We start from the raw sequence: 14,419 nt of genomic DNA, 5'->3' as shown, positions 1-14,419 counted from the left end.
AAACAAGTAATTACTTTAGAGCAGGGGATTTACTGCGGCCCATGGAGCTCTAGAGAATACATGTAATGCTTCAGGGGACCAAGACACCCCCCCTAAAGTTGAGCTCACAATTCTGGGGATGTGCATTTTTCTGAGGAGAAAGTTCTTAGCTTTCACCAGAATCTCAAAGGTTAAGAACTCTGGACAAAGGGGAAATGGAGCTAGAAAGAATGTCTGAGCTATTTACGTGACACCATCAAACTGGTTTTTAGTAGGAAAGTTCCCTGTTCACATGAAGGTAATGAACACAAAATTATAGACCTGAGTGGTCAATTGTTACCAATATAACACGTCCTTCCTTTACAACTAATTTAATTAGTTTAAAATGGGCTGTGAAGCCTCAGTCTTCTACAGCAGGTGGTTTTTGTTGTTGTTGTTGTTTTTGGTTTTGGTTTTTGTGTGTTTTTTTTTTTTTTGGCCACGCGGCATGTGGGATCTTAGTTCCCTGACCAGGGATAGAACCTGAGCCCTCGGCAGTGAAAGCCCGGAGTCTTAACCACTGGACTGCCAGGGAAGTCCCTACAGCAGGTGTTTTTAAATTGGAGTCCAAGAACCCCTGAAATGAAATGCAAAATTATGTGTGTATGTGTTGACCATGTCCATTTTCCTGGGGAGAGGGGTCTCTATTTTTTCTAATAGCTTCTCAAAGGGTTCTGGGGACTAAATAGCAAAAAGGTCAGGAACCACAGGATCCACTGCTTCAGCAAGAAATGTGTGTCTTTCTGCCCCTTTGCACTTACTCCCTTTGCTTCTCCAGGCAGCTACCACTAATTGTGGGCACAGCGATTAAAATGTATGGATCAGATCAGACAAGCACTGTGGTGATGATGGAGTCTAGGTACACATATGTATGTATGTGTGTGTAGGAATGAGGAGAAGCGATGCCCTAGAACAGAGCTCTGAGGAAGCCGTGCAATGGGGTATGACTCCCTTTCCCAATACAAAAGTAGCTCTGCTTTCATATTTTGAGATGTTGAAGTTTGTATAAAATCTCATTTGAAGAGAAAAGGTTCTGCAGTTAAAAAGTGGCCAGAAAAATACTGGTGTAGGATCTTATAGAATATTAGCAGTTCCTGGCTAAACACTCACAGATTTCATCAAGATAGCTTGGCACGTTTGGCGCTCACAAGACCAAAAGCAGATGGCTGGTTAAATGGCACTCTGTAGTCAATCTCCAGATATTTCATGAATAGAGAAGTGAAGAATTCAGTGTCATCCCAAGACTGGGACCAGGAATATGAAATGGGTAGGGAAAAGGGAGAATTTTCTGCGGAAGATTTGACATTGAATTAAAGCTAGAATTTGGCTACCTGAAATGTATCCACAGGCAATGAATGAATGGTAGTTGTTTGGATGGATGTTTGTAACCACTTGATTGTGTGTGGCTAGTGAAGACTGCGTCTATTGCGATTAGTTCAATGTTTTCTCAACTTCAGATCACTCTCCTATATAACACTTTAAGGTTAAAAAAAAAAAAGGGTTATCTACTGTACCTTCTCCAATAGGAAGTGGATCTGGTCCCGTTTTTTCAAAGTTAATAACTACACCACTCTGAACTTTTTGAACTAAAGATTCTAAACATTGATTCAACATTCTCTGTGTTCTAACACAGTAGGAGCGACCTATACCAGAAGGAAAAACAAATAGTACAAGTTTTATCAAATAAAACACTACTTAACAATACAAGCATCTGAAATCCTAAAATACAATTTGAAATCATCAAAACTACACTGGCAGCAAACATCACATTGATGATGAGCTTAAGCAGCAGAGTTGAAAGATTCGGAAGGAAAAGAAGTAAAGACTGGATGTGGCATTTAAGAAAAACGGTGCTCTGCTGCCCTGAATTTTTCCTTTAGAAATAGTAAATATTGCCAATACCTCCTGTGACCTCACACATCTGTGTGATGGCAGATTCATCAGTTGGTACACTCCCTAGCTGCTCTGGTTCAGTAGAAGCCAATCCAGGCAAACGCAACACCAGGGCAAATAACCTTTGATCCCAACGAAAAGGTTCTTTGGTTAGTTCACTTCCAGGCAGAGGAGAATTCAAAGGCAGATGAAGCTGATAAGGCAAAATTGGAAAAGTTTCATCATAACAACCCATACAAAAATGAAGACAGTTTAAGAGTTATAGAGTTCACCTTTCTTTGATGTCGTCAATAAAATGAGGCAATCTTTCAAGGATTACCAAGATGGAATGTTTGATCAAACTTATTCTTAACTGAAAGAGCTGCATGTTCTCTGCCATTTAAACGAAATTTGAAAAAATGAAATCTCACCTCTTCTTGAACACCAGCAGTACTTGTTAACTTGTTTCCATCTGTGATGGTAATTAAAATAGATGGTTCTAAAAAAAATGGATTTCTCCCCTAAAATACATTTAAGAAGTATTAGAGCTGTGTAAAGTAATAACATTGTATTTCAACTTCTACATTTGCCTCGCCTGTGATCTTTCAAGTGTGTGATCAAATTTGCCTGGATCAATAAGAAGGAAAAGATTAGGGACTGAAGTGGGTGGGAATCAAAATAACAATCCCTGCAGAGGTAACATTCAGAATAAACTGAGGAATTCTTATAATTCAGGAACCATCCCAAACTATAACATCCAAATCCCCCTCTCCCTCTGCTTTCCAAGTAATCATAAAAGAAAGATATTAAAGGGATTATAATGGCAGCATCCCCCACACCCGTGTATCATTCAGAATCCTGGCACAGTGAGGGGGACGTTAGTGACTTATGCTCTGCAACCTGGCCAGGGACTGGTTATTGTGAGCAGAGCTTTTACAGTAGGAAAGTGTAATGATAGCATCAGCAAATGCTATTCTGCCTTCCTCTTATACTAGAGCTTTTTCGTTGAATTGAGAGGGACGAGGGACTTAAGGACTCTGAAAGTTTCTCTTCAATTGTCTTGTTCCAATATTTCTCAGCAATTTATTCATCCCATGATAGCTGATGATCTGATGCGTAGGCAATTTTAACTATTTTATGGTCAAGCCACATACAAGACTCCCCCAAAAGGATTTTTGTTAAAGTATGTATTTAAAAGATACATGGACCTCCTTTTGGATGTTATAAAAAGGAGCAGAAAACTTGGTAGCCATGCCCAATTTTAAATTCTTACCCCAAGTCACCAAAATAAATTAGCTATACTCACTCAAAAATTTTTTTACCTGTCCATAATTGTCTATTCCAGATATTAATCTATTGAGATTTAACAAATCAAATGAGGATCTTAGAGCCTGACCAAGAGTAGTCAGTCCAGAAGCCTGAAGATTTTTTAGTTCACTCATGAATGTTGCGTGATTTTCCTTCCAACCAGCCTGAAAACCAAACATTTACAAAGAAATTCTCAGTTATACCATGAACGATATATAAAGTGCAAACAACCACCAAATAGCAAGTATCAAACCTCTAACAAATTAATAATTCCTTAATCTAATTCTATTCTATATCTCGACTGATGAAGTGGAACAAAAGCAGGCCATTAGGTTCAGAAAGATCTGCCAGCCTTAATGATCAAGAGCAAAGATGCAAACCATGCATTCAGTCCATTATGGCTGGAGGGCTTCGGCTCAAGAAGTCTAGTTTGCTATTCAGGCTCAATCAAACCTACCAAAACACCTCAGTATTTACCTTAGTTTGACACTGAGGATGAGTACAGAGTACGGGGCAGAGGAAGGAGTAATTTTTTAAATGCATCGTCCTTGATAGAGACAATTAGCTATTGAGTGTCTGATTTACATGAACTTTTCTTTTTTTTTTTTAAAATTATTTATTTATTTATTTATTTATTTATGGCTGTGTTTGGGTCTTCGTTTCTGTGCAAGGGCTTTCTCTAGTTGCGGCAAGCGGGGGCCACTCTTCATCGCGGTGCACGGGCCTCTCACTATCGCAGCCTCTCTTGTTGCGGAGCACAGGCTCCAGACGCGCAGGCTCAGTAATTGTGGCTCACGGGCCCAGTTGCTCCGCGGCATGTGGGATCTTCCCAGACCAGGGCTCGAACCCGTGTCCCCTGCATTGGCAGGCATATTCTCAACCACTGCGCCACCAGGGAAGCCCACATGAACTTTTCTAACCAAGATTTTTTTCTCCCAAACAATATTTTCCACAACTACGTGGAGACAATCCTTCTGGCATCTTTAAGCACTCAGAAAGGCGCAAATCTGGAATAGGGGAGAAAGAAAAGAAACAAAAAGTTTTGACAAAGAAGCAGCATCGCCTAGGCACCCCCAGCAGCTATGAACAGCAGCAAAGAACCAAAGACCCAAGGTCAACAGCCAACATGCTCTGATTGAATCATTTGTAGAACGGAAGGAAAGGACCACGTTGACTGGTCAGCAATGTGGTTATAAAGCCAAAGCAGCACAAAACGCCAAGAAGAGAAGCCAAAAGAAGATGGCAGCTAACAGTAGGTCACAGAGGAATAGGCCAGCAAAGGAGACAGTAGACAGCACAGCCCGGCAACTTTGTGGGACGAACGGCCACCTGAGTCTTGGTAGCCCTGCGGGCAGTAGTGTAATATGTTGAAGGTTCAAGTCATGCCAACCAGACCAGTAGAGCTAGAGGTGGAAAGCTAGCGCAAATAATGCAGAGCTAAACGAAATGACTGAAGTTTCATGTTCAGCTAAAGACCATTATCCACACAACTAGAGCAAATGCTATCTTTTCTAGTTTCATAGCCTCCTAAAGCAATCTGGGTCAGAGTGACTGAAAGGCAGAAAAGGGGCCCATTGCCTGTACCCTACTATGAAGTATATGCATGACCTTGAGCAAACCTGTCATCTCTTAGGACCTAAGTTTCATTATCTGAAAATGAAGAGGATTATATAAACAGGGATACTGTGTAAGGCTGTGCATGTTACAACCCTGGAGAGCCATTCACATTGTGACCCATGTGAATGGCGCCCCCTAGGCTTGAACAGTATGCAACGTCCATAACCATACAAGGTGAAGGTGATCCTGGTTAAGATCCTTTCCAGTCCAATAGTCTGGATTCTGTGAAATTAAAAATGTGCTTTTAGGGACTTCCCTGGTGGCGCAGTGGTTAAGAATCCGCCTGCCAAAGCAGGGGACACGGGTTCAAGCCCTGGTCTGGGAAGATCCCACGTGCTGTGGAGCAACTAAGCCCGCGAACCACAACTACTGAGCCTGCACGCCTATAGCCCGTGCTCCACAACAAGAGAAGCCACCGCAATGAGAAGCCCGCGCACCGCAACGAAGAGTAGCCCCGGCTCACCACAACTAGAGAAAGCCCGCGTGCGGCAACGAAGACCCAACACAGCCAAAAATAAAATTAATTAATTAATTAATTTTTTAAAAATGTGAGTTTCCTCTTTGTGTGTGTGTGTGTTTCCTAACATATCCTGTAAGTCAAAGGATCTAAAGGTAGAAACTTCCCATGTATTATTCCTTTGGCCAGATTGTATATATGACTTATAGTAGCTGGGAAAAGTAGAGGATGGGAATAATTCCTTGTGGCCCAAGGAAAATCTTACTGAACTAGACAAACTAAACTTTTGTTAAAAGGAAGGATTATGATTTGAATTGTCCTCATCAAATACCTAGAAATATCAGCAGGTGATTATAAATCACACTGAATTCAAAACTTAGCTTTCTTATTTGGGGTAGAAGAGAAGGTCTACGGCTGCAGGTGAGGGAGAGGGATAGCATCAATTCTTTCTTTTATTTATCCAACAAATTTTTATGGACCAACTATGCTATGCTGGGCAGAGTGCTACATGCTGGAGATATCAAGAGGAATTAGCCCTTGAGGAGTTCCTGCCGCAAAGGAATAAGGAATGCAGTTATGGAGACGGAAAGAACAAATGACCAGGGAGTTAGGGAAGGCTTGTCACAGAAGACGGGGCATTTGAAGAAGTCTAATGGCATGAGGAGAAGATCATGGGATCCCCACACTGATGTGAGGAGTGGAGGGGGCAGGGCAAAGGAAGAGAACAGAGTTTATAAAAGGACGGGGCTTCCTGGGGAACCGCAAGTAATTTGATTATCATCACTCTGAGTACGCAGCAGGAGGCAGAGCTGATAAGCTGGGCTCTGACTATAACGTGCTGTGTACATTGTGCTCAGTAGTCTGGATTTTATCTGTTGGCCCTGGGAATGACTTGAGGTTTTTAATTAGGGGAGTGGCATGATCAGATCTGTATTTTAGCAAGATCGTTCTGCTGGGAGTTGGAGAATAAATTGTGGGGTGCAGGGGAAGCTGAAGCTTGAGGCAGGGAAACTGGTTTGGAGAATGTTGCAATAGCTTATGAGAAAAGTGATGAAAGCCTGAGCGAGGGCAGCGGGGATGGAGAGGAGGCTGCAGATTAAAGAAGTATTTCAGAGGTGGAGTCAGAAGGATTTAGTAGCTAATTAGGGGCATGGGTGAGGGAGAAAAAGGGTCATACATTAGGTTGAGTTCTCTTGCTTGGGCAAGCCTGTGAATGGTGGGGTCTTTCACCCAGAAGCCACTTTACAAAGTTGACTTTTTTTTTTTCAGAACGGCTTCATTTAGCAATCTAACTTCTACACTGTACACTCAGAGTTATATCTGCAGTGAGTGCTGAACTCCTGAGAGCCACAAGATAGTTCAAGGCATGACTAAAGAAAAATCAGTGAACTACTTGATCTGGTAAAGGGTTGGGATAAGGTTTGAGTACCACCTAAGCAAGCACCCTATAACTCATCTGTGTTTAAAATAATGTGTCCTAATTGTCACTAATCAATCTGTCAGAATGATTGCTCTTTAAAATTTCCTTTCTAATATGAATTGAAAACATTTTACAAATTGTTTCTGCACCTGAATCACTGGCATTCAATTTTTAGGTCCATTCCAATCCTTTGCAATGAATTAGACAATATTTGGAATTTGAATGCTATTCCTATCTCAGTACTACACAGTGTATGGGCTACACTTACAACCCAAAGCAATAAACTTCTTGGTAGCAGTTTAGCTCCTTCAAGAGAAGAATTAATGCCCCTAAATCCAGTCCTCATAATGCTGAAGGGGAAAAAAGGCCTACAGAGTAATTTAAATATCTAGAGAACCTTATTAATGTGAAGAATTCTTCCAAAAAGATAATTATTAGTTCTAGTGGGAGAAAGTATATGTTTATATTCTTCATTCATTGCTTGCAGTTGATTTTTTCATAAATGAATTCAGGACAGCCCGTTGACCTTCTTAATACAGTCTTTTCTTTCAAGTAACTCCAAAGATATCCTACTCTCATGTCAGTAAAACCTTTACTCCTGATAATAACTTCCATACATTTTTATGGAGCTTTACAGCTTACAAAGCATTTTCATACATCACATTTGCCCAAGACAATCCTATAAAATAGGCATGGTATTACCATCCTTATTTTGTTTTAACAGACCAGGAGGAAGTAAGACTTGAGTATGTCTTGTTTGTTGGGGGGATAGTGGATAGTCAGAGAGGCACAGTCTGGAGTTGCACTATCTGATCCAGTAGCCCCCCAGCCACTGAGAACTTGAAACATGGCTAGTCTGACTTGAGATGTGATATAAATGTAAAATACACATGGGATGTTGAGGACTTAGAACAACAACAAAGAAGAATGAAGATATCTCATTATTTATTTTTCGATTGATTGCATGTTGAAGTGATAATGTTTTGAATGCTTTTAGGTAAATAAAGTATATTACTAAAAGTGTCACCTGTGGCTACTAGAAAATTTGAAATGCTGTGTATGGCTGGCATTATATATCTATTGGACAGAGATCATCTAGAGGGAACTGAAGGTCAGGCAGAACTTGGCCTTGCTTCAGCAGAAAATAGACTCATTACAGATTCCAAGGCTGGGAGAAACAGGATCAAACAGTGTCTCAGGAAGGTCAGTCTGGCAGTGAATTATAGTATAGACTGGAGAAGGAGAAGTTGTAGTCAGGAAAAATAAGCTAGGAGGTTAGAATAGGCATCTAGGCCTGAGGAAGGGGTTAACTGAGAAACATTTTGAACCACCAAGATAGGACTTGGTGACAGACAGACCGTAGGCCTAAATGAGACAGAGTAACAGATGATTACAAAACTTCTAACCTGAGACGACTAAAGAATAGAGGTTTAGGACAAAGGAAAAACCTGGGGTGAATGAAATCCTAAACTAAGAGTTTACTGTCTTCACAGGTCAAATTTTTAAAGCCTCCCAGAAGTAAAGTGAGAATGATGATGATGATGATAAATAATAATCATAGGTAATATTAATCAGTGCCTATGTGTCAGGAACTCACTTATGCTAAGCAGAGCATTTTATATCTATCCTTCTCATCTGAGCCTCATAACCACCCCATGAAGTAGGTGCTATTATTATGTCCATTTTATAGATTAGCACACTGAGGCTCAGAGAGGATAAGCAACTTGTCCAGGTCAAAACAACTAATAAATGGCACAGCCAGGATTTGAACCCAGGTAGCCTAACTTTAGAACCCACCAATGTAAAGCACTGTACTAGAGACTGTTCTACCTATTCTACATATTCACCTCATAGACATGTCTCGTTATACTAGCTTAAAGGTTCATAAGTTTAATGGAATTTCCAAATTTCATTAATTTAAGCCTATTTTCCCTGATGTCAGAACGCAGACCAGTTCGGTGTGGGGAGCAGTGAATTAGGACTTGGAAGACCCTGGTCTAATCCTGGCTGTAACTAACTAGCAAAACAAGTGGTCCAGAGTAAGTCGTTTCCCCTTACTGGGGCTGTTTCCTCACCTAAGCAATGAAAAAACTGAAAACCAACTCTAAGGTCCCTTCCAGTTTTCATATCCTAGCATTCCATACCTTGTATCCATCCTTTATATAAATCTGACTTACAGAAAGAAAATGCCTCATATCTTAATAAATATGCTAATTCAGGTCTGGTTTAAATTTGTATAGCCAACTAAAGACATCTTTGAATATCAGCAGGAAGAGTATGGGCCTTTCAGTCTGTCAATGACTTGGGTTCTCCCCGCAGCTCTACGGACTAGCCCACTAGCCTTTTATTCCCTACTCATACCACCACAAAAAGGAGAGAGTCTGTACTCCTTTCCTCAGAAGGGCAAAGCCTAAAAGAAATATTTTCTGCTACCCTCTGCACCCCATTTCCATGTCCTTATCTGGTATGTTCTCTGCCATATGGTGTTTAAAGGGTAGGTTTTGCCCCTATGACAGAACTATAGTGGAGGTCTGTCAACATGCAAACTATTTGGAAGCTTTTTATGAACACACATCTAAGTTATACCCTCCAGTCTAGCTTTTCTCAGGAATAACGCTGTTACTTAGAATTCTGGCTGGCTCCTGTGTCTTATTTCTCCATTGGTGTCAATGGAGGAGGGAAAGGTAGGGGTGTTATTTAATGGCTCCCCCAAACCTCAGCATCCGAACACTTGTCCTTCCTGAACTTCATCCCATTTCGGCAGGACCATTTCTCTGATTCATTGATTTTTATTTTATTTTTATTTTTTAAAATGAAGAACCCTTTCCTCCAAGGAAATCTTGCCAGGAAGTATAAACAAGTAAAAGAGATAAAAACAGATCAACTGTCCTTGAAGAGGATGTGGCAGGAGCACTGGGGAGCCAGAGGGCCATGTGGCAGTGGTGTTAGGGCCCTTTCTGTAAACGCCTGCTCTATCTCTGAAGGTCACTTGCAATCCTTTTCCAAAATATAAATGATCGTGTTAGACTCAGTATATAGTGCAGATTTAATGAACACGGTATTAACTTCTCCATCCAAGGTAACTGAAAAACATTTTTTAGGGCAGCTGCATCTAGCTTTCCACAGAAGAAGTGCCCCTTAAAAGACCATATAAATGGAATATGTATAAATAAAAAAAACAGTTGAATAGTTAAAATCCTCTAGGGTGACAGCTCCTGAAAGAGAATGGCAGTGAATCTTTTCAAACAGCAAAAATAATCCTTCTCTATTACAGATTGTCACAAGCCAGGCTCTCACATGCAGCGAGAGAACCTCTCACTGGAAGGGCATCACTTGCTCTGTCCCTCTGACTGGGTGCTGAGCCACTGCACTAACCCATTTTGGGCAAATGCACCCGAAAGCCTCTTTGGACCTTAGCCTGAAGAGCAGTTCAATTCAATCCAAGGCTTCCTAGCTTGTTAGCAAACCCTTCACAATGAATAAAAAGCCTCACTGGATTGCAGAGAGAAAATACATGTTGTTTCCTCTCCTTGACAAGACTTTTTAACTTCTATTAAAGGAAATGAAATCAGCCTGGTAATATTTGCCCTTCATAAACTCATATAGAGGGCTATCCCGAACCTTGGGCTCTTCTTCTAGGTGCTTACAAACAAGATGATTAACGGATTTAAGTATTTTCCCAGATGTTGCAAGTTAAAGCCAAAGAGTCTAAATTTAGCAGGGCCATCATTTCTCTTGTTGAAAGATAAACTATTTTCCTTTTTCCATCTGCTCTCCACAAGTTGGGGAGAAACTTGCTCTGCAACAACCCAGACAATTTGAATAAATCAACTTCAACGGCATTTTTCAACTAACTTAACTTTCTTCTCCAATTTAACATTCTATCATCTTTGTCATCACAAACTGTTCTTGTGTTGGTGAAGTGACCAGTGGGACAGGATGACATGAAAAATAAGAAGCCCTGCTTTTCCAATCAACTCTCTCTCCTGAGAAGACAAATGACTTTTCCCTTGGTCTTTGCCCTTAGCTTTATATGGAATATTTGTGCAAGTTAAAAGTTTTCAACTTCGAGAATTTTCTTCTCACAACTAAAATGGACTCCAATTCTGATACATATAAGATGAGGTTTACTTGCCCTTTTAGGTAAACAGAACACTGTAGCAGCTGAAATCACTTTAATATGTTCAAATGTCTTTTTTTCAGTATTTTATTTTATTTTATTTTTTGTGTGTGTCTCCATATAAAACGTCTTTTTAAATTGTGTTTACAGCTAGAGCACTTTAAAGGAGGTTGTTAAAACCATGAAATACACATTAGGCAGACGCTATATCATTGAAAGAATAGGATTGTCCCGCTTCTTGTATCAACTTTGAAAATTCTTCTTGCACTATATTTTCTGACCCTATCTGACGCAATATTTTTCCCTTACTACTCTAGCAATTTGGTCTGATTTCACTTTTTTTTGTGGTTTTCTCACTTGACTCAAGGTACTGATACAGTTCTAGGTTCAAAGGAGACATTCTATTATTCTGTGTTTTATGTGTACTAGTAAAGCTTTCTCTTGTAAAGTTACTTGTTTTAAGACTATCCAGTTCTCAGGACAGGAATAAAGACGCAGACGTAGAGAATGGACTTGAGGACACGGGGAAGGGAAAGGTAAGCTGGGACGAAGTGAGAGAATGGCATTGACATATATACACTACCAAATGTCAAATAGATGGCTAATGGGAAGCAGCCGCATAGCACAGGGAGATCAGCTCGGTGCTTTGTGACCACCTAGAGGCGTGGGATAGGGAGGGTGGGAGGGAGTGGAAAGAGGGAGGAGATATGGGGATATATGTATATGTATAGCTGATTCACTTTGTTATACAGCAGAAACTAACACACCATTGTAAAACAATTATACTCCAATAAAGATGTTAAAAAACAAAACAAAACAGAATATCCAGTTCTCTTGGATTCCTTTTTGTCAAATTTACTTCCCCAGGGGCACTTCTTAGTGTCCTGAACTTGCTAAGATACTCGAAGCCCATTTTATTTGATTACATCAGTTCTCTTCCAGAGAACTCTGAATGTTATCATTCTGTGGTTGAGTCCACCAATTTTCATCCATAAGCTTCAGGAAATACTACCAGCCAAGACCACAAAAAAGAAATCTAGCTTACTTGAGTCTTCTACTTTTTAAAAAAATTCTTAGAAATTGACCCCCTAATATATTGCAGAAACTTATTTGACAGTCTGTGGCCTGCTGAATTGTTTTTTCAGCAGATGGTTAAAGACTCTCATAACCACATATTTTTAAGTAAACCAGGCAAAGACATGATTCAGTTTGATTCCACCCTCACAAAGTTCACCATTTTGTGTTACTGGTCTCTTTAAGATACCTAGGATGAGGGGTTTTTTTTTTTAGTGGATTAACAATCATAAGGATTAATCTAAAATATCTGCAAAATTCATTTATGACTTTTCAATTCTTACCCAAGGGAATTAAGATAAAATTATGAAGTAGCACACCTCTCAGAGTTCATGTGAAAGCATAAGATCAAAAGAAATTTGATCTTCACCAGAGGACGCTAACATGTAGAAACCAAATTTTCTCCTCTGTCCAAGAGGCAACTGAACTGTTACTGAAAGAAAAATACCATAGAGTTGCAAAGAATTTACCAAACAACTCGGTCAGATATAAATGTTAAGTTTCCTCTTTCACTCCGAGTTCATTTCAACTGTAGCTACTGACCAATACTCATTATTAGAAAAACAAAAACAAAAACAAAAATCAACCAACCAACCAAACAAACAAAATAACGCTATCATGCAGAGCACATGTTCAATTGCTTAGGTTTGGGGTTCTGATAGGAGATATTTTTATGAACACATACACAAGATAAAAATCAACAAAAGTGGCCTTGGAAAATACACAAGGACAGGAGTGAGACTAAGCCACCCAAACATTACAGAAAGAGTTGAACAGAGGAGAGTGCAGAATGGCCATTCCTTACTTTCTAAAGATCTTATGGCATCTCTTTCCTCCAGACTAATTCTTTTAAAAAAATTCTCTCAAAAATTTTTTATGAGCTGTTTTTTACATTATAAAAGTAACGCACATTCATTGTTAAAAATCCCAACAGAAATACAAAGTTAGTCTATCTCTTCACCAAATTGTCAGTTCCACTATTCAGAGGTAACCATTGCTAGGAATCTGTCCTGAACGTTAAACTGTTGGCAGCAAGCAGAAATGACTCCAATAAGATGAAGTGACATTTACCAATAAGATGGAGTGACCGATTTAACCAGTAGGTACGTGATACAGCACTTTAACCACTTACAGAAACTGTTTTCTAAAATTTAAAGCAATTTTGGGACTTCCCTGCAGGTCCAGTGGTTAAGACTCCGCGCTTCCACTTCAGGGGGCGCAGGTTCAATCCCTGGCCAGGGAACTAAGATTCCGCATGGCATGCGGCGCAGCCCCCCCCCCCAAAAATTAAAGCAATTCTGAAATACCCCTGACGTCCCAGCCAGAATTATTCCACTTCCTGCCTTTCAGTTATACAATTCTCTCCTGACTTTTTTCAGAAGGAATAGTGGAAATAATCTAGTCTAATCCCTTTGTTTTACAGATAAGAAAACTGACACGTAAAAGGTTATGTGACTTGCCCAGGGTCATGTGTCTAATCAGTAGCTACCAGACAGGCTATCCTATGACCACTTTTTCAAATCTAATTTTTATGAAAGTACCTAGGAAGACTTTAAATAGACTTCTAACATATAGCTCAAAAACTTCACTATGAAATGGAATTTACAATGTCTATACACACGTAAGCTTTTAAGAAAAAGGAGCGCTTTGCTCCAAACATCTTGCACGTTCTCCTACGAGACATATAACAGGAGGGACCCCCAACTTTCCAATGTCACGGCTGTATTAAAGACTAGATATTCTCCCTGGAATCCCATTATCCACTGTCTAGCTGCGTGGCCTCCCTTCCACAGAGACAAAGGCAGAGAGGGACTGGTTAGATAAACGGCAGGGCTTCCCGGCATCTTGAGGCCAATTTAAATCAAAACATCTTGGTCTGGTTCAGGCTAATCAACCACTAAAGGTCAGAGTCCAGCTCTCTCCCCCTTCCTCCTGCAACTTCTCATCATTATAACAGCATTTAAAGCACCTTCTGTCACATCCTCCCCCTCAAGTCACACCCTTGCTGGCATGCTTTCGGTTCATTTTCTCTCCTCCCCCAGGCCTCCGGCTCCTCTGGCTCTCTCTCTCTTCTCCCTTTGGTTAACTGATGGTCTAAGAGTTGGCATCAGGAGTGGGGAGACAAACTCAGGGGGTGGAAGAGAGAGGTCTGGCTGAAGGGCAGGGCTCCTGTGGGGAAATGATGGGAAATACGTTTATACAGACACATGGAGCAGGTCCTAGAGAGCTCAGAATGGCAGACTGAGCAATTTGGACTTGATCCCATAGGCACTGGGGAGTCTCTGAAGGCTTATGAGTGGGGGAGTGATACGATGAAACCATGTTTTTTTAGAAAGTTAGCAGTTGGTATGGGTAGAGAGTAGGAATTTGGGAAGCACTTGGAAGACTACATAAGAAGGTTGTTATAGTGGCCAAAGCATAGAAGTCAGGACCTGGACTGAAGTGTTGGCAGCAGACACTGAGTTGAAGGAACATATGTAAGGGACATTGCAAAGGGATAGGCCTCAGAAAAAGATGGAAGGACAGGATCAAA

At 40.5% G+C, this 14,419-nt stretch overlaps 1 protein-coding gene across 9 annotated transcripts in view; it reads right to left on the bottom strand.

Annotated features, from left to right (window-relative positions):
- Positions 1–14,419, bottom strand: part of INTS6L (integrator complex subunit 6 like) — a 55,466-nt gene that overhangs the window by 24,097 nt on the left and 16,950 nt on the right. For all 9 annotated transcript variants that reach the window (XM_057538482.1, XM_057538483.1, XM_057538485.1 and 6 more), the window contains exons 3-6: positions 3,213–3,362; positions 2,322–2,411; positions 1,921–2,104; positions 1,533–1,661 (exon numbers count right to left, since the gene is read on the bottom strand). In XM_057538482.1, coding sequence (XP_057394465.1) covers positions 1,533–1,661; positions 1,921–2,104; positions 2,322–2,411; positions 3,213–3,362 — 553 coding nt within the window. The remainder of the gene's footprint in view (positions 1–1,532; positions 1,662–1,920; positions 2,105–2,321; positions 2,412–3,212; positions 3,363–14,419) is intronic.

Source organism: Balaenoptera acutorostrata, chromosome X (assembly GCF_949987535.1).
Source record: "Balaenoptera acutorostrata chromosome X, mBalAcu1.1, whole genome shotgun sequence".
NCBI lineage: Eukaryota > Metazoa > Chordata > Mammalia > Artiodactyla > Balaenopteridae > Balaenoptera > Balaenoptera acutorostrata.
Note: the sequence above shows the minus strand (reverse complement) of the source record. Positions and strands in the feature narration are given on the sequence as shown.